The 27,662-nt window shown below is 45.0% G+C and overlaps 1 protein-coding gene across 2 annotated transcripts in view; it reads left to right on the top strand.

Moving 5' to 3' along the window:
• Positions 1 to 27,662, top strand: part of RAB22A (RAB22A, member RAS oncogene family) — a 58,369-nt gene that overhangs the window by 22,072 nt on the left and 8,635 nt on the right. For both annotated transcript variants that reach the window (XM_034641938.1, XM_034641937.1), the window contains exons 3-6: positions 13,618 to 13,699; positions 23,463 to 23,534; positions 23,622 to 23,728; positions 24,354 to 24,463. In XM_034641938.1, the coding sequence (XP_034497829.1) occupies positions 13,618 to 13,699; positions 23,463 to 23,534; positions 23,622 to 23,728; positions 24,354 to 24,463 (371 nt within the window). The remainder of the gene's footprint in view (positions 1 to 13,617; positions 13,700 to 23,462; positions 23,535 to 23,621; positions 23,729 to 24,353; positions 24,464 to 27,662) is intronic.

Below are 27,662 nucleotides of genomic sequence, written 5' to 3'. Positions count from 1 at the left end.
TAGACTTTAAATGTACTAACTCAGCCTTTAAACAGCCCTGTGTGTTTTTCAATTCAGTTATAAAGAGGCACAAGATTCTCATCCAAAAAAAAAAAAAACCAAAAAACAAGCCAGATAAGATTTTAAAAGCCCATTAGAGGGGCACCTGGCTGGCTTAGTTGAAAGAGCTTGTGACTCGATCTTGGGGTTGAGCGTTCAGGCCCCACATGGGGTGTAGAGATTACTTAAATAAATTTAAAAACTGAAAAAAAAAAAAAAAAAAGTAAATAAAAGCCCATTAGGTATCTGAGCTCACAGAGAAACCAATATGAACTAAACTTGAGAAGGTGACAAACCACTTCTAAGAGGGAAGCGATCCGTGGGTTCTTGATCCCAACAGAGACAGGGACAGTCTGCTGTAGGTGGGAGCACTTGAGCTGTCAGCTGTGAAGACTTGAAGCATGGCAGGTGAGCTCCAAAGGGGTCTCTGCCTTCACTGGACACAGGGCAACAGCGGCCAAGGCACAGGGATCCAGGTGAGGAACTGGAAAGCCAAGAGAATTCCTCAAAATCTTGATTGGTGTACTGATCTTTGCTATGTCCAGTCTGAGTTCCTCTCCTAAAATTTGCATATAAAATCGGGTCAGTAGAAAGTACCCAAACTGAAACACGAAGGGAAGAAAAGTTAACAGTGATGAAAAGACATTTGGGATCACTGTAGATCACTGTCAGACAGTCTCAGCACGAACTGTTTTTACTCGTCACAGCTCTTCTGCCAAATGTATGTTTTATTTCCACACCAACAACCCATTCTCCAGCTCTCCAGACAGCTTCTGGGTATTCTTCCATTCAGTTCCATTCTGACAGGAACTCTCTGGAGTGGCATCAGACTCCGTCCCACGGGACTGCTGGCATTTCAGATGCCAGGTGCAAGCATCAAGGACCCGCACTCATGTCTGACGTGGCCGTAAAGTTGAGAGTTCCCACAACGGCCCCCCACCCTCGGGTTGGATAATTTGCTAGAACAGCTCCTAGAATGCAGGAACAGACTCTACTTACATTTACTACTTTACTGTAAAGGACACAAGTGAACAGCCAGATGAAGAGGTACCTAGAGCCAGAAGGGCCTCAAACCTAGGAGCTTCTTGTCGGTGGAGTAGGGCTATGCCGCCAACCCAGCGGCTCTTCAGACACCTCGGCTAAGGGATGTCTATGGAGGTCTGATTACTAGGTGTGGTGCATCAGATCGCTGGCCCTTGATGATTAGCTCCTTGTCCAGCCCCTCACCACTCCCTGTGCTCAGCAGAATAGGACTGAAAGTTCCAACCTGCTAATCAATATTTGGTCTTTCTAGCAACCAGCACATCCCTCCCCAGTCCCGGGGCTGTCTGGGAGCCCACTAGGAGTCACCTCATTAGAACAAAAGACATTCCTATCACTCTGGAATTTCCAAGAGATTTAAGGTATCTGTGTCAGAACCTGGCAACAAAGACCAAACATATATTCCTTATACCACATTCACATACACCTAATTGGCATTCCAGAAAGAAAGAAAAAGAATGGAACAAAAGAATTCAAAAGATAAAGGGCAATAACTTTCCAAAATTGATGAAAGTGATCAATCTATAAATCCAAAAATATCTCTAAACTCTAATCAGGATAAATACAAAACAAAACATAGCCCAGATATGCGATAGTCAGACTGCTCAAAACCGAAGAGCAGATCTTAAAACCAAATTGGGGGGGGGGGGGGTTAAAAAAAAAAAAAAACGGGAAANATTTCATTCATACTCACAGCCTTGAGAGCCACCTTTCTCCAGTGACTCCAGATGACTGCTGTGTCACTGCAGAGACACCTGGGACTCCATGTGTCTGCCCCTGAATTCCTCTTTCCACTCTCTCAGCCCCAAAGACCTCATCCAACCTTGTCAGTAAGTCCGCCACTGGGTGTGAATTGGTGCAACCACTGTGATGTGTTAAGTAGTAGTGATAGTCATGTTTCTATGTTATAGACTTTAAATGTACTAACTCAGCCTTTAAACAGCCCTGTGTGTTTTTCAATTCAGTTATAAAGAGGCACAAGATTCTCATCCAAAAAAAAAAAAAACCAAAAAACAAGCCAGATAAGATTTTAAGAGCCCATTAGAGGGGCACCTGGCTGGCTTAGTTGAAAGAGCTTGTGACTCGATCTTGGGGTTGAGCATTCAGGCCCCACATAGGGTGTAGAGATTACTTAAATAAATTTAAAAACTGAAAAAAAAAAAGTAAATAAAAGCCCATTAGGTATCTGAGCTCACAGAGAAACCAATATGAACTAAACTTGAGAAGGTGACAAACCACTTCTAAGAGGGAAGCGATCCGTGGGTTCTTGATCCCAACAGAGACAGGGACAGTCTGCTGTAGGTGGGAGCACTTGAGCTGTCAGCTGTGAAGACTTGAAGCATGGCAGGTGAGCTCCAAAGGGGTCTCTGCCTTCACTGGACACAGGGCAACAGCGGCCAAGGCACAGGGATCCAGGTGAGGAACTGGAAAGCCAAGAGAATTCCTCAAAATCTTGATTGGTGTACTGATCTTTGCTATGTCCAGTCTGAGTTCCTCTCCTAAAATTTGCATATCAAATCGGGTCAGTAGAAAGTACCCAAACTGAAACACGAAGGGAAGAAAAGTTAACAGTGATGAAAAAACATTTGGGATCACTGTAGATCACTGTCAGACAGTCTCAGCACGAACTGTTTTTACTCGTCACAGCTCTTCTGCCAAATGTATGTTTTATTTCCACACCAACAACCCATTCTCCAGCTCTCCAGACAGCTTCTGGGTATTCTTCCATTCAGTTCCATTCTGACAGGAACTCTCTGGAGTGGCATCAGACTCCGTCCCACGGGACTGCTGGCATTTCAGATGCCAGGTGCAAGCATCAAGGACCCGCACTCATGTCTGACGTGGCCGTAAAGTTGAGAGTTCCCACAACGGCCCCCCACCCTCGGGTTGGATAATTTGCTAGAACAGCTCCTAGAATGCAGGAACAGACTCTACTTACATTTACTACTTTACTGTAAAGGACACAAGTGAACAGCCAGATGAAGAGGTACCTAGAGCCAGAAGGGCCTCAAACCTAGGAGCTTCTTGTCGGTGGAGTAGGGCTATGCCGCCAACCCAGCGGCTCTTCAGACACCTCGGCTAAGGGATGTCTATGGAGGTCTGATTACTAGGTGTGGTGCATCAGATCGCTGGCCCTTGATGATTAGCTCCTTGTCCAGCCCCTCACCACTCCCTGTGCTCAGCAGAATAGGACTGAAAGTTCCAACCTGCTAATCAATATTTGGTCTTTCTAGCAACCAGCACATCCCTCCCCAGTCCCGGGGCTGTCTGGGAGCCCACTAGGAGTCACCTCATTAGAACAAAAGACATTCCTATCACTCTGGAATTTCCAAGAGATTTAAGGTATCTGTGTCAGAACCTGGCAACAAAGACCAAACATATATTCCTTATACCACATTCACATACACCTAATTGGCATTCCAGAAAGAAAGAAAAAGAATGGAACAAAAGAATTCAAAAGATAAAGGGCAATAACTTTCCAAAATTGATGAAAGTGATCAATCTATAAATCCAAAAATATCTCTAAACTCTAATCAGGATAAATACAAAACAAAACATAGCCCAGATATGCGATAGTCAGACTGCTCAAAACCGAAGAGCAGATCTTAAAACCAAATTGGGGGGGGGGGGTGTTAAAAAAAACAAAAACAAAAACACGTAATATGTGAGAGAACGTTGATAAGAATTATCGCTGACTTCTCCGCAGAAACACTGGAGGCCGGGAGACAGTGATAGAGCATCTTCAGTTTGGAGGGTGTTGAGAGGGGCCTGCCAAGCAAACATTCTGTATCTAGCAAAAATTTCCTTCAATAGGGACGCCTGGGTGGCTCAGCCAGTTAAGCATCTGGTTTTGGCTTGGGTCATGATCCAGGGCCCTGAGATCGAGTTCCGCATCAGGCTCCTTGCTCAGCGGGGAGCCTGCGTGCACGAACCCTGCTTGCACCCACTCGCTCTCTCTGACAAATAAATAAAATCTGTAAAAAAAAAAAATTTTTTTTCTTCAATAATAAAGGTGAAATAAAGACATTCTCAGACAAAAGCTGAGAGAATCTGCCAGACCCATATCATAAGAAATGCTAAAAGAAATTCTAAAAGGACTACTGGCTTTTAAAATAAAAATAACAAATTCTGTGTTTATAGCATATGAAGAAGTTAAATATAAGGCAACAAGAGTACAATGGGTGGGAGGGGGATACATAGAATTAGACTGTCATACATTGTGAGTTGTTCATGAAATAGCATATTATGTGGAAATAGACCAGAATTTATAGATTCGTATTATAATCTCTAGAGAAGTCATGTAAATGGTCACACAAAAAGAGGTATAGTTAAAAATTCAATATAAGGGAAAAAATAGAATAAAAGAAAAAAAGTGATTTATCGGAAAGGAGGTTAGGAACAAATGCCAAGATGGTAAACTTAACCCCAGCCATGTAAGTGACTCCATCAAATGTCAATTTTCTTATTTCTAGCACTTACATGTTTTATGGACTCCGAAGAGCATTGTACATTTCTACATATGCTATCATGTTTGTATGACCTGTGACAGTTTTGCAGTTTTTACCATCTTTGTGACTTTTTTCCTTTTTGTATTGGCTAGACCCTCCATACAATGCTGAATAGTAGTGGTAAGAGTGGACATCCAGGCCTTGTCCTTAAAGCGTGGCTCAAATTCAAGAGTAACAACCAAATGTTGGTGGGGATGTGGCACAACTGGAATTTGATGCATTTCTGGTGGGAGTATAAATGATATGGCTGCTTTGAAGGGCTCTTCTCTGTTTTCAAATAAGTTAAACATGCATCCACCCTGTGACTCAGCGATTGCCCTCATAGGTATTTACCCAGGAAAAAATAAAATACACCCTTATGGAAAGACTCGTGCAATATGTCTTACTACTAATAGCCAAAACTGGAAACAACCTTCAGCATGAGAATGGGCAGAGTAATATATTCATACAGTGGAATACCATACAGCAATAAAGAAGAATTAACTACCAGGTAATATAGGTTAATTTCAAAAGCATTGTTAAATGGAAGAAGCTAGACACAACAGAGGATATGATATCCAAGGACAATCCAAACGAATCTGGGAAGTGGAGGTCACAGATGGCTTGCCGGGGTGGGTACAAGAGTGAAGCGGAAATGGGCATGAGGGAGCTTTCTCGGGTTATGGAAGCGTTCTGTATCTAGTTTGGGGCCATAGTTCAGTAGTTACAAGACATTATGAAATATCAAAACTCATTGAACGGAAAGTCTGTTCTCTGCATTTTATTGTATGATATTTATACTTCAATAAAATATGTTAATTTTTTTTATAGTTTTAAAGCCCTGTGTTAGAGGTACTGAAGTTATTCCTAGTTGCCAAATGAGAGAACTGAGGCAGAACGAGGTCTGTTGACTTGCCCAATGACACACAGTTCGTCGCCAAAGCAGGGTGGTCTTGGGGGTCTGGCTGCACAGTCTGCGCTCTTGCTCCCTGTGCTCATCCCACACCCTGGCCCAGCAGTTCACTCCCTGTCGTGGACTTTATTCTTCAGATAAGCTCGTATGAGTTCCAAACACCAAGATGAATAATTGTGCAGGGTTAGTCACAGCAGCACTGCTGGTGAGTAGGGGTCTGGCTATACTATTTATGGGGCAGTCACTCAGGATAATACGATAAAGGGGAAGAGCCAGCTTGAGGAAACCTTATATATTTCTGTTGGATGATCTCCTAGGTATAGGGTAGAGTGAAACAAATCAGAGATATGGACTGTATGCCACTGTCTGTGTCAAAAATACATGAAGGGTCCAGGGGACACTGTATATACCTGCACTTGTGTAAACCTAGAGCACTTCTTTTTTTTTTTTTTTTTAAAGATTTTATTTATTTATTTGACAGAGATAGAGACAGCCAGTGAGAGAGGGAACACAAGCAGGGGGAGTGGGAGAGGAAGAAGCAGGCTTCATAGCGGAGGAGCCTGATGTGGGGCTCGATCCCGTAACGCCGGGATCACGCCCTGAGGCGAAGGCAGACGCTTAACTGCTGTGCCACCCAGGCGCCCCTACTAGAGCACTTCTGAAAGGAGACCTGAGGAGCTGGTGAGGTTAGTTTCCAGGGAGAGGAATTGAAGATCTGGACGGAAGGGACATTCCAGCTTGTACCTGTTCTGTACGTCTTGGGTAATGAAACATAGGAGTCTATATTACCTATTCAGAAAATGAATGAGGACAATTCCAATTTGGAAATAACTGAAGGAGCTCAACACACACAGTGGCCTCAGCTGACAGAAGCTGGCCTCAGACTCCCTTCTGCTGTCCCTCTGCCTCACGTCAGTCAAAACCCTGTGGCTTTTGTGTGTCAACCTCAGAGTTGAGCCTAACCCATCTTCCTCCAGAATCGTTTCCCTTCCTTATTTGCTTCCCTTCTTTGTTTGCCTTGTCTGCCCATTTCCTTCCGTCTGTCCATGTTCTCACTCCTTGGTGTTTCCCGGGTTTCACCTACATAGCCACATCCACTTCCACCCTGCAAGGTCCTTAAAAACAGAGCCATCTTACTCCTCCATGGCTTATTAAGAGCCTGTATCTGACAGAGGCACCCCAAAGGTCTATTTCCTGCTTCCAGAATTCACCTCTAAAACAGGTCTGATAACACCATCCCTTTCCCTTCAGTGGCTCCCCTTGACTTTTAGCTGCCTTTCCCAAATCACCATCTGTGAATGACTTGAGATGGTGCACAGATGCACATTTTAAATTTATATCGAGTGTTGTATTGTCTGTTAGGCAAAATAAAACTAGTCCATGAAACCTGTGGGTTTTTAATTTTACCAGTATTATTGCTTAGACAAGGCAAAGTTAAGAAATAGGAAAGAGATTTTTTTACAGTATTCAGTAATAAGTAAGACAGATGGAACACAGATAGGGCAGAAATGGTGATGGTGGTGGAGCCCTGGCCTTGGGGGAGCTGCTAACTTACAGGAAATGGGGCCTCACACAGAGTAGACACTCATCAGTGTTAAGAGTGCAGTGGCTTGCTGACCTTCACCGGCTGTCTGTCCCCACCCTGCCCAGAGCCTTTTTTGTGGTTACTGAACTGCACTTACCACCCCATCCTGCCCAGTCTAACCGTGTAGAGCCACTGCGATTCTCCTTGTACATTCACAATTTTGTGCTTTTGTTCCTGCTGTTTATCTTTATAGACTACGACCCCCTTTCCCCTTGGGCACTGTCCCTATCAGCTGGGCAAACACCCTCCTTCTCGGTTTCTTATCTGAAGTCCTCCGTAGTGTATTAGTTTCTCGCTGCTCTAACGAGTTACAGCAAACTTCGTGGCTTACAAGAACACAGATTTATCGTTTTATCGTTCTGCAAGTCAGAAGTCTGAAGTCCAATTCGCTGGCTTAAAGTCAGGGTATTGGCAGGAGCCGCTGAGGGGAGAATCTGTTTTCCTTGCCTTTTTCTGTTTCTAGCGGCTGCCTTGGCTTGTAGTCCTTTCTTCCATCTTCAGGACGCATTGTTCTGGTCTTCACTTCCATCTTCATATCACCTTCTTCCCTGGCTCCAGCTCCTCCATCTCTTACAAGGACCCTCATGATTTCATTGGGCCCAACTAGATCATCGATCCAGGAGCTTCACCCCATCACAAGATTCTTAACCTAATCACATCTGCAAAGTCCCTTTTGCCCTACAAGGTAACATAATCACAGGTTCTAGGATTGGGGTGTGGACATTCTGTGGGGGCAGGAGCATTATTCAGCCTCCCACACCTGGCATCACCACTTACCTAGGTACTTAGACTTGACTTTCCCCCTGTGCTCCCACAGCTCTTTCCGTCCTTCAGGAGCTCACTGAGTGTCTGCCTTTTAATTGTCTGTTCACCCAACCAGTCCTCCCACTGTGAGCAGCCTGGGGGCACAGATGGAGTTAGACCCCTGTTGCTTGTGAGTGCCGTTCCTGCCATGCAGTAGAAGGCCGCATGTTCGAGAAAGTAGACTGCCCAGTGCACGACGGCACTGCAGTGCTATGGCTCCAAGGACGGTCTGGCACCTGGCCAAGGATCCTAGCTGCGCCACTCACTGGCTCTGTCCCCCCAATGTCTTGTCTGCAAAATGGCAGCGAAGAGTCAAACCCAACCCGGAGACTCACAGTAAGGACTGAAAGGGTCACACATGTAAAAGTATGAGAATAGCTGACAATAATGAACACTTTGTCAGGGCAGCTGGCTAGCTTCATCGTCGTTGATTTTATGGTGTGAAAGGTTTTATATTACTAAAAGTTATTCTTGACAAAATTAGGAAAGGGGGGCTAAACTGTTATCAAGTTTAGTTATCTTTATGTTTAAAGTAGCGTTTTCCTTTATTTTAAATATTTTTTCAAAAGTAGTTAAGATGACAAAAGCGTGGAACGTCCTAAAGGATTTGCATCAGGTGGCCATGAACCCGTGGAGCAACCATCTGTCGTGCAGGGACAGCCAAGAAGGACGAACTATACAGAGTGATCATTAACCCTTAGACCTGGTTAGCCTAAGAGATGCTCAGGTTTGAAGGAAGGGTTAAAGATAGGCCTGACTGCAGAGCCCACAGAAGCAGCCGAATTTGTGGATGCCCAAAGACTTCTGGCTCTTTAAAGCTATAACAGAAGCCACACATGCCCTTATGTCCAGTTAATTCTCACTGAGCACCTGTCAAGTTCCTTGCACTATCCTAAACTCTTCTGAAGACCCCTGGGTATGTCCTGTAGAGGAATGACTGGTGGTCTTCTGATGTCTCAGTCTTGGCACATTCAGTGGCTTTCTGTCCCTGTATATCACCTAGAGATGCACGCGATTTAGAGTTGGCTAGAAGCTATGGCCCTTCATTAATTTTAAAATATGTCGAATTGTTCATCCTTAAAAGGCACCGTGTAGCGTTGTAGGGATGACCGCATCCCCTGTGCCATTCCAAGAAAAGGGCTTGCAGTCAAGTGAGGTGCTGGAGTGTGGTGGCAGGGCACACCTGTGCTCCAAGAAAGCTAACCAAGTCTACTACAGTTAAAGAAAAGACACTTTTAAAACACCTTGTGGCAAGTATTTTCATTGGGAACACGTACTCTGACCAAGGATCGTGACTACTTGGTGTGCACGGAAGTCATATTTTTAGAATGTCGTGAAAAATGGAGAAGTATATGAAAGGCATTCTAGCTTTAGGAAATAATGCTAGTGGGAATTTTAGATTAAAGAGGTAATAAGATCTGCCTAGCAGAGTGAAGAGAGATGGTTTAGTAGTGAAAAATAAGGTTATCAGACAAGTAAATGGCAGGCTGGAAAATAAAAATGTATCATTTGGATGGCAGAAAGCCATTGCCTGTTTTTCAAAAAGCAAGATATTGAAGTTATCATACCTTCTGCATCATTTAACTTAAATGCTAAAGGAACGATCCTGGAGCTCGAGTGACGATGGGAGGGACAAATTGTAGTAGTCCTGCTCAAAGATTAGGGTCCAATTTATGAATTTATTTCAGGGGTTGAGGTTCAAGTGTAGATCAAATATAAAATGAAGAACCAGACAGTTCAAAACTGGATGCAAGTAACAAAGGACAAAGAGTAGTTGCAGACCAGCCTCTGATCTGTGGAAGGCAGGCATAGTGTTCTGATTGAGAATGAGGAGTTTGGGACTATTGTTGGGGGATGTGGAAAAGCCCTGTCTTCACCACGGTAAGTGTGAGATGGTGACGAAGTATCCAGATTGTATATGGTTCAGTAAAGTCGATCAGATTTACAAAAGTGCTGTCCTCAACAGATAAAAATGTGTATCTTGGGAAGGGATTCATCCAGGTGAGTCATGCAGGAGACCTTCTGCCCCGGGGCTCTGTAGGGGTCACCTGGGCAACACCCCCTCCCGTACCTGGCCCTAAGTCCAGGTGTTACCACTGCATTGACTAACCAAATCCAAATGCCGAAGAGGAGGAAATAGTTCTTACAGGTGTGATATACCAAGATTTCAGATTCCCAAAAATTAACAGAGATGCTTGTTGGAATAAAGAGGCATTTGTGGGGCTAAGAAGAGGTGAGGCAAGGCAAGTGCGATCATCTCCCCATAGCTGCTTGAGCTGGGGCCTGGGGTGGGGAGGAGCTCCTGACTCAGCACCTGAGCCAGCAGCCGCCATGAGAGCCCGTAAAGTGCCACAGCTGCTTCCTTAACAGAATTCCAGAGGTCTGAGTATGGAGGGACATGGTGATTGTTCACTGCAGCTGCCCAGTATTGCCTCTTTCCCTTTGCCTAGCAGAGAGCTGGGAGCAGGTGGCTGGGCAGGAGTGGGCAGGAAGGCCTCCCCATGCTTGTTGAACCACATCCCTCACATCCGAGAGGCCACTTACCTGGCTGCAGTTGAAGAGCCTGGGTCACCTGTAATTTCAACTCTACCTGCACTTCAGAAGCACTTCTCACCTCATGCTTCCAGAAGTGCTTGGCCAAGATGCCCTGGCACTGTTAAAGTAATGGAAAGCAAAGTAGTTGATGGGAAGGTGGTAAAATGCTTTGTCAGAAATCTGGGTAGCATGGAGAAGGTAGGCGAGGAAGATGCCCCAGTTACAGAGGAAGAAGGTCAACAAGGTCGCTACCTTCATGGAGCTTAAATTTTCCCTGGGTTAGACAGGTAAATTAAAAGACACACACACACAAATAAGCCAGTCAGACATTGTGTACCAATATGGTAGTAGGCATCCGAAGCCAAAACAGGACGGTGTGCGATTGCAGAGTGGAGTTGGAGTGGGAAGCTGCCTGATTTGGGTGCACGGCGCAGGTTTCTGTGATCATTGGCAATTGAACTAAGACCAAAAGAATGAGGAGCATCTAGCCATAGGTGAGCCAGGGGAAGAGCATTCAAGGAAAAGGAACAGTCAGTGTAAAGGCAGAAGGAGGAACAGTTGGAAAGACTTGAGACTGGGAGCAGAAGACCATGTTTGACTGTGGTGGCCCAGACAGAACAATGGAAAAGACCTCTGTGACTCCGCTGAAGTCAGAAGAGCGGAAATCACAGTCAGTGTGAATTGCAGTGCGTTGATTCTCAGGTTGGGAGGGTTGACTGGGGAACATGTTGGGGGATTGAGGGCTTATGATCTCTGTTGTTTCTGAGAAGGCTGAACCAACCTGCTGCCCTGGAAAGGAGGGTAGTAGGAAGTGGGGAGGGGGGCTGGAAAGAAGTCATAGGAAGAATTATTAGTAACTAGGGGTAATTGCTGTGTGGAACAGGAGGCCTAAGAGGTGGCCCAGCTTAAAAAGGACAGTCTTCCCACTGATCCACGTAGCTTTGCGGCTTTCCTCCAGCAAGGCAGCCACCCCAGCCCTGGAGGAGAAGCAGGTGCAGAGGCGCATTGGGGCCTTTCTGGGTGGTCAAGACGGAAGGACAGACAAGATTCTTAAGGAACTGGCAGTGTGAGCAAGTGATGCCAGGTTAAAGGACAAGAAGCCAACAGCTGTGGACCCAAGAAGACCCAAGTAGAGAGCTTTGGGCTCACCAGAGCTCAGTGTAGACAAGGAGGAGGTGTGTTGAGAGTGACGATGGCAGGGGAGCTGGAAGGATGGTCTCAGGTCAGACAGGAGGTTGGCTTTAATCTTTAAGATGCTTACATTGCATTACAGCTGCCATTTTGTGTGTCTTTCTCCTGTCTGAGGAATGAATCTGTGTGTTCATTAAAGGAGAAATGGTTGGCAGGTAGCTTGAACTTCAGTGAATTCTGATCCTGAAATGAAACATTTCCTTTTAATTGTTTCATATACCTTTCTCAGCTTTTTGTCTGCTTGAAGCATATTTCTTCTCTTGCTCTTTGAGCAGCCAAAATAGATGTGTTGGATGCATTGGCTCTGTTAATAGGCCTCTATTGGGTGCCTGTTGTCACTCTTAAATGTAACATCACAGCCATAATTGATGGAGAGTTGAGTTGTAAGCTTTTAGGACTAATTGCAAAGTCTAAACTAAAACATTTTCTGGAGCTGCCTTTAAATACTAATAATAATACCTTGTATAGGTTTAGTGCTGTACAGTTTACAAAGCACTTCCGCATACATCATATCATTTAATCCTCACAATAAACAAGGCTTTTTGAATGCTTAAATCTTTCCTAAGTGAGAAATCATGTTGCACATCCTGATTTAATCCTGGTGGGTCGCCAAAAGTTCTTGATACAATAACCATTTATCGAGCACCTTCTGTGCATAAAGCACTTTACTGAGGATACCAAGGGGTAAATTTCCAGTAAATAACTATCCAGTAAATGGTACCTATCCAATAAATGTGATCCTGCTTCCCAGCCTAGTTTCCCCTCCTCATCGCTGTCACTATTTCGGAGGCTGCTTGCTAAACCATAAATTGATATAAATATTGCTGGGAATTCACTGTATCAGAGTTTAAGCCTTTACAACTAAGGATTCTGATACTTACCTAAGCTCAGTGATTCTTCGGAAAGTCTTTCTATGGATTTGAGCTTGCACTTTCTTGAATAACTTGCACAATTAATTGAATCCTCAAAAACACTTCAGACATCCAGCATATATGAAAATGCCTAGCCATTGCGTTCATGTCCTGATTAAGATGATTAGGGTATGATTCCAAGAGTACAACTCGCCCCTCAGCCCCAGAAGGCTTGTTATCGAGTACAAAAGAAGGCATAATCATCTCTCGGTTCTGTGAGCGGCCTGGGATGCTTGGAGGAGTCTGGAGGACTGAGGACTTCCCAAGAGGGAGCTCTGTGTGTGAGGTGGGGGTGGAAGATAGCGCTGGAGCCGAACCCAGCCTCAGGACTTGGAACCCGTGTCCAGGGGCCCCTTCGTTCCAGGCATGTCCTCTGGACCCCTGTGGCTCCTCATACCTTCTCCAAAAAGTAGAGGACCCCCAAATGATAGGAGCCTTCCAAGGCTCCTGGGCAGAACGGCCCCTCAGAGTAAGCAAAGTGACCTGCACACAGAAACCTCGAGGGCACAATGAGGCCCAAAGGGCTTATGTGGCCTGCAGGTCAGCCGAGAGGCTCTTCTGGTCCCAAGACTCAGAAGTGGTCACTGGGGGCATCGCTGCTCCAGCCATCTTCCTGTTCCTTGTTTGGCATCTTAATTTTGTTAACTCTAGTGTTACATTACCTCTCATTCAGCTACTTCTATGGTCGTGTGGTTTGGGAATGGGGGAGAACAAAGCCCACTGGCCCATATGTTTTACTAGTGCACTCGTTTCCTGGACGCACAGGTTTTTTCAAAAGTTTTCCCATGATACCGTCTTTTTAAATAACCACTTTTGTGTATTTTACAAGGGAGGCTGATGTCTGGATTGCCAGATTATTTCTGGTTCTTTTGATACGGAGCTTAGGCGATCACAAACTAAAGACCTTCTGGGCAGATATGCCTAATGCTTCATTTTGACCCAGAATATGCAGCTAGCATCCAAGCATCCCATAAATACTCCAGAGAGGACCGCGATTAAGAGATAGGCTGGAGCGGGAGTTTGAGCATTAAGTCTAAGTGATGTTTCCAACTGGGACTGGCATCGTGCTTTAAATAACTGTGTTCTGATCATTTAGGTCTCTCTTTATAGGGCATCTTTTATGACCAAGACTGTCCAGTACCAAAATGAGCTACATAAATTCCTAATCTGGGATACAGCTGGACAAGAACGAGTAAGTTGCCCTTTAATTTACTATGTGTTTTTCTGAGGCCCACCTTAAAGCTCCAACCTAACTGTCAGTGTCCCTGTCATTTCACGTTACTCACTTCTCTTCCGTGCGCCAGAGACACATTGCTTTCCATTTGCATCGGCCAGCCTTTTTCTTTTCAATTAGAGCCACAAAGTCCACTGATGGAGAAAGTGATAATGAGCACTGAGGGCATTTTTATACTTTTGAGTGTCTTAAAGTGAATGCTGACTAACAGGCCTGATAAAATCCCGCTCAGAACATTGTGTGTAATTTGGGGCTCCATCCTCTAGCAAAGATATAAAGAATTAGTGGTAGAAAGAGAGAGTTAAGCACATCTCATTTATAGCTGCCTTTTAAAAGCTAAAGAGGGAACTTTACAGCATATAAAGTTGGAGATTTAAGTGAAATGGATGAGTTAACTCAGAGCCGAGCAATAGGTACTTAATAAATGCCTGATGATAGAATTGTCCAAGATGGTTATCTGCTTGAGGAGGAGCCCGAACCAGAGGTGGGGCCTGGGCCGTGGCCTCTCAGTGCAGAGTGCGATTTGGTGAGGCCCACCCGCATCAGACAAGGGGTGGGGAGGTAGGGCAAGGAACAGACGCTGCCCACTTCCTCATTTTCCCTCTGGGCCCGACGTCTGATGTCCCTGTCGAGGTGCGTCTGGCAGCCACCCCATTATTCAGCTGCTGTTTAATTTTGTTTTCAAACAGTCCTATCAAAACAGGACATCTGATGGATGCACGGTGCTGTCGTGAGCGCCTAGACGTGCACCGGAAGTAATCAGGAGAGGTCGTCCGTCATCACGGTCTTATCTAAGACAGCATAGATACTGTGTGTGGTATAAAATCTGACAAGCACCATCACAGACAAATGGGGGAAGACAAAACAAGCCATTATGGTCGTCCTAGACATAGACATCATACATTTGTACAGATTTAATGTCTTAAGTTTGCTGTTTGGTTCCTTCTGTTGTGTTTGTTTTTTTGTTTGTTTTTTTTTAACACCAGATGTCATGCCCTGCGTCCAGTGACTCATCTGAGATACATCTGCTTAATCTCCCAGTCCACACTCGTCCTACTTTGTGTTGTGCATCTAGAATGGAGCATTGAAGACAGCCAGACCTTTGCTAACCATCACTCTTCCACCCTTCACGAGTGTTGCTTCCCATGGTCTCCATGAATATATCTATAGACACAGCCCTGGTGTCTGTCCTATTAGCCAAGAACACCTGTGGCTCTTCATACCAGTAATATATGTACCTTTCACTGAATCCCAAGTTTCAGTTACCCCCTCCCATATATTTGATGATACAGCAAAACCCTCATCATAATGAATCGTGCTATAACATAGACTCCGTTATACTTTGAATCGGAGCCTGTCCTAGCATACACAGTGATGTAGAATATCTCTTTTCTCTAGAACATGAAGAATAGCACAGGGCTTTACGCCTCTCTCTTACTACTGCCATAATAGCAGGATTCTTCTAAGTGTTGTCATTAGCTAGTTTGCCTGCCTCTTGTTTCCACGCTTCTAATTGACTCTGCACCAGGGTAGTTGCTCTGAGATGCAAATCTGCCTTCCCCGCCACCTGAAGCAGGTCACTTAGTCAGGGGCTGGCATGGGGAACGGCAGGCAGGCATGTGGGGTCCGGAGGACGGCCCGGTGGAACCCCGTGCTGTGGGGGTCGTCAGGAGAGGAGCACTAGCTGCTGAGCATCCCCTCCGGCTGGGCGTTGCAGGGAGGAGTTCACGTGCAGGCTGGCCAGGTCACCGGGGCTCATCTGACAGCTAACCACACTCGGTTTGAAATTCTGTGAGCCTCATACCAGACACATCCGGGAACTTGTTCTTACTGCCAGTTTGCCCTGAGCCAGGCCTTTCAGACCTGACTCAGCCTGACTCCATTGTCACTTCCCACTAGTTTATCTTTTTGGACCAAACTGCTTACAGTTCTCCAGCATGCCATACGGCCTCACCCTTCTAACCATGCACTGTTCCCTATGCTCGGAATACCCTCCCTCCCACTTCAGCCGAGAAAACTCATATGCAGCCTTCAAAACTCGCCTTGATGGCACCTCAAGGGGGCCTTTCCTAACCATCCCTGCTATGTTCAGACAAGTCACAGCTTTACCATTTGCCCGCATTGCTCAAATCTGAGTCTGGAGGTCACCTTTGATTCCTCCGTCCTCAACTGCCCCTCACATTTGTTCTATCAGCGTGCCTCCCAGCTGTGGCTTCTAAGTGTACATCATTACATTCACCTCCCTCCACCTCTGCTGCCAGCACTCTGTGCTCAGCCACCTGAGACTCACTACAGGGTCCCTGTAGCCTTTTAACTGGTCCCCAACTTCCCTCTTCCCAGCCTGCAACCCTGCGTCATTTCTCCTCACGGGACCTGGAGGGATCTTCTGAAAACAGAAATCAGATGCTGTTGTCTTCCTGCTTAATACCCTTCAGTGACTTCCCACTGCTCTCAGATAGCCAAGATCTGAACTGGGGCCTGCAAAGCCCTGCACAGCCCGCTCTGCCTTCTTGCCTCGGTTTGCCCTCCTGGCTCGTTCTCCCTCTTACCCACTGTGTCCAGCCCACTGGCCTCCATTCAGTTCCTCCAACGCCCCAAGATCCTTGCCTCAAGCGTTCACGTACGTTGTTTCCTCTACTGAAACTCTCTCTTACTTTTGCTCAGAGCATGGCCGGCTGGCTCCTTCTCAGTCTTTTAGTCTCAGGTTCAGTGACACACCCTCAGAGTTTTCCCTAACCCCCCTGCTCTAAGCAGGGCCCCAGTGCATTCTCCATCACTGCCTCCTATTTATTTTCCTCAGGACCCTCACTGCAGTTTGTAATTAGGTGATCTGTCTACTGAACTTTGACAAGAGCTGGAACCCGCGTCTTGTTCACTGCCGATTTTCCACTGCCTGACAAAGCACTGATGCTCAGATGCTGGTCAAATCAGTCAGTGATGAACTCTTCAGAGTATTTATTTGTATCCTACACTGTCTTTGATTGCCCCCATCCATGGGATTGTCTCCTATTTCCTTACTTGTCTGTCTTCTGTCAGACTGTGGGCTCCCTGTGGGCAGGGACTGTATTCATGTCTGTCCTCTTAGCCCCGGGCGCACATTATTGCTGTCAGTGGATTTCTGTCAATTTATTGCCAGCCCTACTTTTGCACAGATAAGGAAGGACAGATCCTCTGCTGTTACCATGTGAGTATTGCATGCCTCAAATTATTAATTTCTGATATTTGCATATGTATTGCTCCCTACATTAATAAGTTCCCTACAATAGTAAGACTCATCATGGAACCAAAAGGCATCATAAAATGAGAAGAGAATCCTTTCTGAAGAACCGACCGTTCAAACATCCTTTCCCCATTTGACTCTCGTGTCCGTTGCTATCTGTGGTTTTGGCAGGTGGATTGTCTTTCTGATGGTCCAGTTGCAGTTGATTTGCAGATTGATTTCATTAAGTCAATGAGAGTGATTTTGGAGAACCTCACAAATGTCATGTAAAGCCTGCTGATGGTAGGGGATCTTGTTAAATGAAGGGAAATACTGATCAGGATGTGATGTAAGTGTTTCAGAAGATAATGATTTATGGACCAAAGAGTTGAGCAGCCTAGAAAAAACTGATGGAGTCCTCAGATATTTTTGCAAAAATTCCCTTTTTGTGATCAGATAGGAGAGTCAAACATGAAATGAAAGGTAGACGTCGTGTTGTGCTAGCATATAGTTTGATCAGAAGAATCACAGTCCTCAGTCAGCTTCCATTCGGTGTTCATTCAGGAAACTAGCTCCAGGTTGCAATGATAAACCCTAATTTTTTCCAAACATCAGATGAAATTCAACTTCTTCTCATAATTTCAATTTATTTTCTCAAGAGAGTGCCTTCGTCAGATCTTTTTGTCCCTATTTGCTATCCTAAACGAATTCATTCCTCCCCCAATCGTCCTTCACTAACAAGGACTCCCACAGTAGCTTGGAGACAGACCCAGCACCATGCACAAACGAGCACCACAGATACCATAAACACACCATAAATGGAGCAAGAACATTTCAAATACTTTCCAAGAAAGCCTCTTAACTGAACTTTAATAGATACCGCCTCCAGTCCTTAGACGTAGGTATATGAATCTTCACATGGTTTCTCCTGATGACCGTTTGCAGGGGTCAGAGCACCAGGCGGCACAAACTCGGTTATTGTCGTGGGAACAAGGAAATGTCCTCATGTTTTACAGTCAGGAAAGCGGGGTGCCTGGGGGGCTCAGTCGGTTCGGCGTCTGCCTTCGGCTCAGGGCGTGATCCCGGGGCCCTGGGATTGAGTCCCGCATCAGACTCCCTGCTCGATGGGGAGCCTGCTTCTCCCTCTCCCTCTGCCCCCCACTCATGCTCGCTCGCTCGCTCTTCCTCTCGCGTGCGCTGGCAAAAATAAATAAATAAAATCTTTTTTTTAATTTTAAATAAATAAAATCAGGGAAACGTGTGGTAGTTGAGTATCCTCTGGAGCTGGGGTTGACACTCTGGCCTGTTGGCCAAATACAGCCTGCTGCCTGGTTTTATTGGAACACCGCCACGCTTGTTTGTTTACACATCATCTGGAGCAACTTTCACTCTTCAGTAGTAGAGTTGAATAGATATGAAAAAATCATGTGACCCACAAAGCCTAAAATATTTGCTACGTGGCCCTTCCCAGAAAAGGTTTTGCCAACCTTGATCTTTTGGAGGAGAGATGTGCTGACATCCTTTGAGTCTCTTTTAATCTGCCACTTTTATGCCAAAAGGTCATGGAAAGAGTTTCAGTGTCAGTAATGGCAGGGTGGCTTATAAGGGACTAACCCTCCTAGAGATAACAGTTACCCACAAACCCTGGACAAACCATTAAAAAACAAGTCTCCGAAGGCACTGCCAGATGCAGTCAGAGACTGCAGAGTGAATTAGAGCAGGTGAGGCTCGTATTGGTATAGCTTTTCCCCAGAGGGCGCGCTCTAGTCCATGCCACACAGCATAGCTAGGACTCAGGCAGAAAGGCCCGGTTTTTAGTTTGTGGTATTTGAGGACAGAGTTCGATGCTGCTAGAGCAGCTTGGGGGGAAAGGGACAAATCCTTGCTGGATGGATCCAGCAAGGAAGGAAGCTCCAAAATCTGCTTAAAATTCCCTTCAGGCCTTCGTTTGACTCCCCGCTGCAAGTGCACAGGGAAGACATCGAGGAACCTAACAGAAGAACAACGGCTAGAGCGGCAACGACACAGCAGAGAGACAGTGGGAGCTTCCCTGGAAACTTTAGAACGGCAGGCCTTACAGGGAGAGACCATGGCCCAGAACGACAAGCAGACCCACCCTCACCGTGTGCAAAACCAATCTCAGGGTGATCGTCCAGGTCTTAACACTTCAGAGAAGATCACAGAAGCCAGAGAGTATAAATACACTCACAGACTTAAAGGAAGAGTAGTCTTACCAACTTAACTGCAGGTGGGGATTCTCACACAGAATGGAAACTAATGATCGAACAAATGGAAATGGTAAAGCCGAAGACCCCAGTACCTACAATGGAAAGTCCCTGGGATGACCGGCAAAACAAATTAGCCAATCGGAAGAACAGAGTGGGAAACATGAACAGTCTCAGCACCATGGGGACAGATCCCAACAGCCTGATGTGTGTAACTGGAGACCCAGAAGTTGTGAAGAGAGAAGGGAAACAATAAAAAGATACTTTGAGAAAATTTCCCCATTTTGGTAAAACATATCAACTCATAAATCCAAGAAGTTCTAACAAACCTGTACGTACAAAGGAAACCACACAGACCGCTGAAAACCGGAGCGAAAGAGGAAAACCACTAAAGCAGCAGAGATAACGGACACACACTGCACAGGGAACAGCCACGCATGTGGTCCCCAGCTTCTGGCAGAGGTGGTGCGGGCCCGAAGACAGTGGGGCACAAGCCTCTTGAAAGTAGAAATGTCCATCTGCCAAAACTGGCTTTCAGGTATGAAGTCCAAGGAATGACCTTTTTAGAAGAATAAAAGCTGAGAGGATTTGGCAGCAGCCCTAGAAAGGTTTTTCAGGCCGAAGGGAAGCACCACCAGGCGGTCACTCATATCAATAGGAAGAATAAGAACGCTAGAAGTGGTAAACAGGAAAATCTATCTTTTTGTCTTCTTAACTTATTTACTGGCTATTAATGTAAAAATTATAACATTGGTTTATATAGGTTACAGCATATGTATGTAGATTTTTAATATTTGACAGCACAGAGGACAGTGGGGAAAAAATTAGGCTCTTGCAACGTTGTGTTATTTTATGTGAGGTGGTGCATTTTAAATTCTAAGTAGACTGTGAGAAAAAAACATGTAGTTATAAGAGCAACTGCTTAAAAATACAAGAAGGTATAACTAAAAAGCTAGTGAGCAAATTGATAAATTAAAATTGGATACTAAAAAATAGTTGATGCAAAAGAGGGGAGGAAAAGAAAAACGGATTTTTTTTTTTTAATGGAACAAATATAAAACAAACAGCAGAACGGTAGACCTTATAACCAGCACAGAGTTGAGCGTGGTTTTTGATGCATTCTGACCACCTCTGCCTTTTAAGCAGAATGTTCAGTCCCTTTACATATAATATACTTCCTTATATAAGGGAAATACCTTCACTATGAAACATAGCTTAAAAATCAAGGAATGGAAAAGGATATCCTACGCAAATCATAACCAAGTGGCAATTATTGTGGTTACATCAATATCCGCAAATGTCAGTAAGGTAGCCTTTTGAAGACAAGAGTGATTATCAGGAATAAAGAAGGGGCATAATAAGGTGGGCATTAAGGAACTTTCTGTACTGATAGAAATATTTTACATATTGGTAGGATTGTGTTTGCATGGATATGCATACACATTAGTCATTTTATCAAAACTTTAATATCTTTTATCTAACTTAACCAACTGAGCCACCCAGGCACCCCAAGGTCTTTTATGTAACTTAAGGTCTTTGCATTTCTCTCCATGAATTTTACCTTACAAATTTAAATGCTAAAGAAAATCAAAAACCAACAACCTTGTAAAGGATGTTGCCAGCATAATAACATCAAAAATTAAAGCTAAAAATTATATATCTTATAAGGGGTTAATACCCAAAATAAATAAAGAACTTACACAACTCAGCACCCAAAAAGCAACAACAAATAATCTGATTTTTTAAATGGACAGAGGAACTGAATAGACATTTTTCCAAAGAAGACATACGGATGGTCAACAGACATACGGAAAGATGCTCAGCATCAGCAATCAGTAGGAAAACACAAATCAAAACCATGACGACATCCCACCTCACATCTGTCAGTGTGGCAGGTATCACATAGACTGCTAGGCTCAGTTAGGCATCTGACTCATGATCTCAGCTCAGGGCTTGATGTGTCAGGGTCATGAGTTCAAGACCCACATTGGGCTCCACGGTGGATGTGGAGCCTACTTAAAAAGACAAGAAACAACAAGTGTGCTAGGACGCAGAGAAAAGGCACCCTCTTGCACTGTTGGTGGGAATGTAAATTGGTGCAGCCACTATGGAAAACAGTATGGAAGTTCCTCAAGAAATTAAAAATAGAACTACCATACGATCCAGTAATTAATTCCACTGCTGGGTATTTACCTGGAAAAAATGAAAACGCTAATCTACAAAGATAGATGCACCCTTGTTTATTGCAGCATTATTTACAATAGCCAGGAATATGGAAGCAGCCCAAGTGTCCATCGAATGATGAATGGATAAACAGGTGTGTGTGTGTGTGTGTGTGTGTGTGTGTGTAAAATGAAGTATTTCTCAGTCATTAAAAAAAAATGAGATCTTGCCATCTACAACAATGTGGATGGAGCTAGAGGATATAATGCTAAGTGAAATAAGTTAGAGAAAGACAAATACCATGTGATTTCACTCATATGTAGAATCAACAAAAACAAAAAAGCAGAAACAGACGCATAGCTACAGAGAGCAAAGTGGTGATTGCCAGAAGGAAGGGGGTGGGGAAGTGGGCAAAATGGGGGAAGGGGAGTGGGAGGTACAGGCTCCCAGGTGTGGAATGAATCGGTCACGAGGGTGGAAGGTCCAGCGCAAGGAATGTAGTCAGTGATATTGTAATTGTGATGAATGGGGACAGATTGGTAGCTCCACTTACGGAGAGCACAGCACAGCATATAGACTCGTCCAATCGCTTTGTGGTACACTTGAAACTAACATAACGTTGTGTATCCGCTATATGTAAAAATGAATGAATGAAGTGAAGGAACGGAAGTGAAAGGAAAGCTAATACCATTACCATTGTGCTCTCTGCATGCTCCCGCTAACCCTCACCCCATGAAAGTCAGCCCAGAGCCTTCTCCATCTAATAATGTTTCCTATTCTGTAGTGCTTTCTTGCTTACAATCCTTAGTGTTGTTATTTTCTGTCTCCAGCTTAACCTGTTTTATTGGAAGTTATTGGGCTTTCACCCCAGTGCAGAGATTTTTCTCACAATGAGTAGGAAAGCTTCATATGTGTGGACATCTGGTCTGGCATTTAGTTGAACATCACCTCATACTTACACAGCCCTTAGTTATTCACCAATTCTTGCTTACCTGTAGTGTGCCAGGTATCAGGCTCCAGAGATAAAATGGTATATGCTAAGCAGACATGCTCTCTTCCTCTCTTCCCTCCTGGAGTTTACAGTCATAATTTCACTTTCTTTTGCAAAACTCAAATTAACTTAAAGTGTAGAAGCCAAAGGTTAAGCTCACTGGATAAGAAGCGGCAGAATCTGCAACTCTGTCTGTGAATTGTATGGTGCCCCGGATGCTCGCCTCTGACGACAGTTCCTACCTGTACTTGGGGGTCAGCCACCAGAACAGAGAAGCAGGATGAGAGCACAGTGGTATCTCATCAGCCATAGGAGTCAGGTTTCAAAGTCAGGGTCTAAGACAAAGATCTAGTATAGATAAATTTCTTGGCTGCAAGCACGGGCATCACAGCCACTGAGCAGAATGCCCGGATCAGTGTTGACTGGGTAGAGCCGCACATTTTCCACTTTCCATCTCGTGCTCATCAGGAGAGGTGGCCTGTTGACTGAGCCCTGCAGTTATCCCTCTGCCTCCCCTTCCCATCCCTTCCCTCCCTGTCATCGGGTAGAGGTGGGGGGTGGGAAGGGGCCATGGGCACAGAGTGAAAGTCATGTAAATGAAATGAGAGTTGTACCCGCATTTGGGAATTGCCACGTGTGTGGATATCAAACAAGCAAGTTATAAACTCATCCAAGTAGCGAATGTAAATGTGTACTCATTTCTGCAGTACAATCAGCATTTAGATTACAGGCTTATCTTTAGGGCACCCAAATGCAGCCACTTCTCTGGAGAACTATTTACAGTATTATTTTTATCTCCTTGGTAGTTTGGGAAGCCAAAGTTTAAAAGACTATTGAACAAATGAATTCGGGAATTATAACATTGAGTTCAATTAAAAAGCCTTTTTAGCTGAAACAATTGTTTATAGCACCATATTTAATTCCTATAAAACTGTACTGTAAACTGTCCTCTGAGAGCATTACGTGAAAAGTTTCTTGCCCTTGGTAATTGCCGCTTCATCTGCCCTGCGGCACCGTGTCATCTGCTCGGGCTTAAGAGAAAGATTACCTTTTGTGCAGGACCACTGGGCTTAAAAGTCTGGTGAGAAATGTCTTTAACCCGCTTTCCCAATTCTGTTGTTTCTTTCTCCCCCTCCTCTGCAGTTCCGTGCCTTAGCGCCAATGTACTATCGAGGGTCGGCTGCGGCCATCATTGTTTACGACATCACAAAAGAAGTAAGCCTTTCCATTTGCTGTAGACTGTTTTGAAAGCTCTCTCTTGGCTGCTTCGGCCTCCAGTCACTTTCGTGTTTTGTGTTCCAGGAGACATTCTCAACGCTGAAGAACTGGGTGAAAGAGCTCCGGCAGCACGGCCCGCCCAATATCGTCGTTGCTATTGCCGGGAATAAGTGTGATCTTATCGACGTCAGGTGCGTTATGAGACCAGGAGACAACAGTGCTGGTTATACGTTCCCTTTTTTCCTGAGCAGTCTCCAGTATAAGAATCTTGCTTTTGTCTCTGACATGGAAAAATTCCTTTTTGTTTAGTCGGAGTCCTGAAGTTTCAGACAAAAATTAAAAGTTCAGACATTTGGGGGTGAGTAGATGAGAGAGAGAGAGGCACGGCTGTGTGATTTATGAAAACATCGGTCACATCATACTTGACATTATCTGAGATGAGTGCAGCCCCCAGTTCCCATGACACCAGGTGCTTGAGCGAGGAGAACATACACACTTTAAGGGAAGCACATTTACTGGAAGTCTCTGGACCACTTCCATGATTCCCAGAGCAAGGACTTGACTTTGGCAGGGAAAGAAACCCTTGCTGTTCTGTGATCTTTCCATCAGACAGATGCATTGCCAGTAGTGCTGAGTTCGGTTTTGTGCTTGTGGAACCACAGAAGTGGTGTGATTGGGAAGACCACATGTCAGGGCTCAGTCACTAGCCATTCATGACATCCTTTGTCATCACGAATCTGGTTAATACTGGGTAGGTGGGGATAACATTCAGCTCTTGAAGGGTAGAATTTCTGATTTACAATTATTGCCTTCCAGAGAAGTCATGGAGAGAGATGCCAAGGACTACGCCGACTCCATCCATGCGATTTTTGTGGAGACCAGCGCAAAAAACGCGATAAACATAAATGAACTCTTTATAGAAATTAGTGAGTATCTCTGTGCCCTCTGGGTTTTCTCTTTGCAGAGTGCCTTAATACAGAATTACACGGCTGGGGAGAATTCCCTCCACACATAGAGTGGTCTGGTCTCTGCCATTGTTCTCAGCGGAACCGTGTGGGAGAACATAAGAGTGGTGGCCGGGTCTCAAATTATGTTCTAATTGCTGGGGAGCTGCTGCCTGGTGACTGCAGCCCTTCTCGAAGAGTGTTGCTACCGAGTAAACAGTTCGCAGGGCCTAGAGGTCCTGGAAGCTGCCACCTCTCCCTCAGTCTCTCTTTAAATGTGTTTCAGTTAGTCATCCAAAGTCATTGAAAATGAACAAAACAATAAAGGGAAATAAAATGCAAGTGGGACTCCACTATAAGGAAACCCTCAAGAATAAATAAATACCAGGCGAGTAGAAAGTAAGGCCTGTCTTTCCACCCTTCCCCCTTCCCTTTCCAGAAGTGTTAACATGAGGCCGCTGGATGGAGGGAGGCTGCCACACCCCTTCGGGGTCCTCTACAGATTGTATCTGTGTTTATTCATTTCATTCAGATTTATCAAAATATTTATTGAGAACAGTTCCAGGCTCAGGGGAGACGGTGGTGAACAAGACAGACGCAGCTCCTGCTCTCCTGAGACACGCATCCTGCAGGAGACAGGCTGTGAGCACAGAAACAAGACGGTATGCAGCGATAGGAAACCATAATGTGGGCTGAAGTGAAGGAGTGTCTGTACATGGTCAGCGAAGGCCTCTCGGAGCAGGTGATGGTGGAGCTGAGATCGGACAGAGCAGGCTATGCGAAGATCTGGGATTCACGTTAACTTGACGTGTCAGACTTCCAGGTGGAGAACAGGAGAAAGCCGGCAGGGCACGGTGAACTTACTGGGTGAGGTCAGAGATGAATGAGGCTGGGAGCGCGCTTGGCCATCATGTAGAGGAGGGAGTGCAAAATCTAGCACCCACCAGGGCCAGCCAGGGACGGGCCACTAGCACTGGGACGTGGGAGCAGTAGAAAGCCTGGTGACTCTGACAGCTGGTACATGTGGGCCCTGCTCCAACAGGCGGGGTCACAGTGGAATGTAGGCTCCTGGTTGTCCAATTAATTACTGGGGTTATATATTTTTTTAAGATTTTTATTTATTTGACAGAGAGAGCACAAGCAGGGGGAGCAGCAGAGGGAGAGGGAGAAGCAGGCTTGCCACCAAGCAGGGAGCCCGATGCGGGGCTCAATCCCAGGACCCCAAGATCATGACTTGAGGCCTAAGACGGATGCTTAACCGACTGAGCCACCCAGGCTCCCCTACTGGGGTTATTTTTATCTTTTTTGATTATTTTAGTTTGTTCGGATATCTGGGTTTTATGTAATGTGTCCTGCTATTTAGATCTGGCCATTGAGATGTTTTCAAAGCACCATGCAGGCCTACCGAGCCCATCTGCCATCTTTTGGGGCCACTGGCCTGCTGGCCTGCAGCCTCTCGTCCGGTTCCTTCCCTTCAGCATTTGAAGCCCTGGTGTCGTTGTCTTCCTCACTGTAAAAATGGTCACCGAGATGCATGTTTGAAAGGCAACATGAGGCCAGTCGGGAATTTTTCAGGTCGAGCTAAAATACCTAAGTGCGTGGTGTTGTGAGGGTGCCAGAAGTAACGCTGTGTTCTATGTGGTCTTTACTCCCGCAGTATTGAACAGGAAGGGAGTGAGTTATGCCAACAGTGAAAATTCTTGTATAAAAACTAGCATGGGGGCACCTGGGTGGCACAGCGGTTAAGCGTCTGCCTTCAGCTCAGGGCGTGATCCCGGCGTTATGGGATCGAGCCCCACATCAGGCTCTTCCGCTATGAGCCTGCTTCTTCCTCTCCCACTCCCCCTGCTTGTGTTCCCTCTCTCGCTGGCTGTCTCTATCTCTGTCAAATAAATAAAAAAAAAAAAAAAAAAAAAAAAAAAAAATCTTAAAAACTAGCATGTACATACTCATTTTAACTGTGAAAAATAAGAAAATACATGTTCACAAAGATTAGAAAAATTTAGAGAGAAGTAAATTGAGTTTATTGTTTACTGGATGTTGTAAAATTGCGTTAGCACAGTGCCTGGCATTTATTGAAGTGTAATATATGGACAGAAGGGTGCTTCGAACTGTAAAAGAGGAGGAATTTGCACAAACTGAGTATACTCCTACAGGCGGCACACACATCGAGACCCAGCAGTACTCCAGAATTCTCCCCCGTGCCGCTGCAATCCCTCCCCGTCCCCCTGCCCCCGAGGGAAGCACGGTCTGGACTGCTGGCTCTTCCGATTTGTTTTGCCTGTTTTTATACTTTATATTTTTTAAAAACATACTGTATGTCCTCTTTTCTATGTGGCTTCTTTAGCTGTACGTTACATTTGTCAGACTCATCCATATCATTGCATGACTCATCCTCATGACCGTAGTGTGTGTGTGTGTGTGCGCGCGCGCACAGCACCAGCAGTAGCAGTAGCAGGGAGAGTACCCGCCGTGTAGTTATCCACCCTGTTGATAGGTATGTGAGTAGTTGCTTGCAGTTCAGAGCTGTGGCAAGTAGTACGTCTGTGAGCATTCACGTCATATCCGGTGTGCACACACCGCGCACGCATGTTTGTCACATCTGTTTATACCCAGAAGAAGAATCACTGAGTCAGTGGGTGTGCAGGTGTTCAGTAGGAGTTTGCCGCCAGTCTTCAAAGTGGCTACACCAGCAGACACTCACGCCAGCGGTATATGGAACCCCAGTCACTCCACGTCTGCGTGTGAGTCTTGATCTGCCTTTACGATCAACAGTTAATGAAGTTGAGCCCCTTTCTGGATATTTATTTATTTTTATGTGAAAATATCTGAATATCCTCTTTTGTGAACTTTTGCCTATTTTCCTGTTGAGGTACTTCCCTTTTTCTTAATTATGTTTAGAGTTTATTTTGGATATGAGTCCATCATTGATTATGTGTATTGGAAGGCTCTGCTGTGTGGCTTGATCTCCATTTGTGAATCAACTGTTTCATAGAGCTGGGATTTTTAATCTTGATATAATCCAGTTTATCCTTATTTCCGTTCACAGTTAGTACTTTCTGGCTCTAGTTTAGAGCCATAAAGATGTTCTCCTCTGCTTTCCTCTAAGACAGTTTCAGAGATGGCACTGTAATACCAGCTGGATTTCCATGATTTGTTTATTAGAAATATGTAACAACAA

This window comes from Ailuropoda melanoleuca, chromosome 13, assembly GCF_002007445.2.
Source record: "Ailuropoda melanoleuca isolate Jingjing chromosome 13, ASM200744v2, whole genome shotgun sequence".
Lineage (NCBI taxonomy): Eukaryota > Metazoa > Chordata > Mammalia > Carnivora > Ursidae > Ailuropoda > Ailuropoda melanoleuca.
This window is presented reverse-complemented; position numbering and strand designations above follow the sequence as displayed.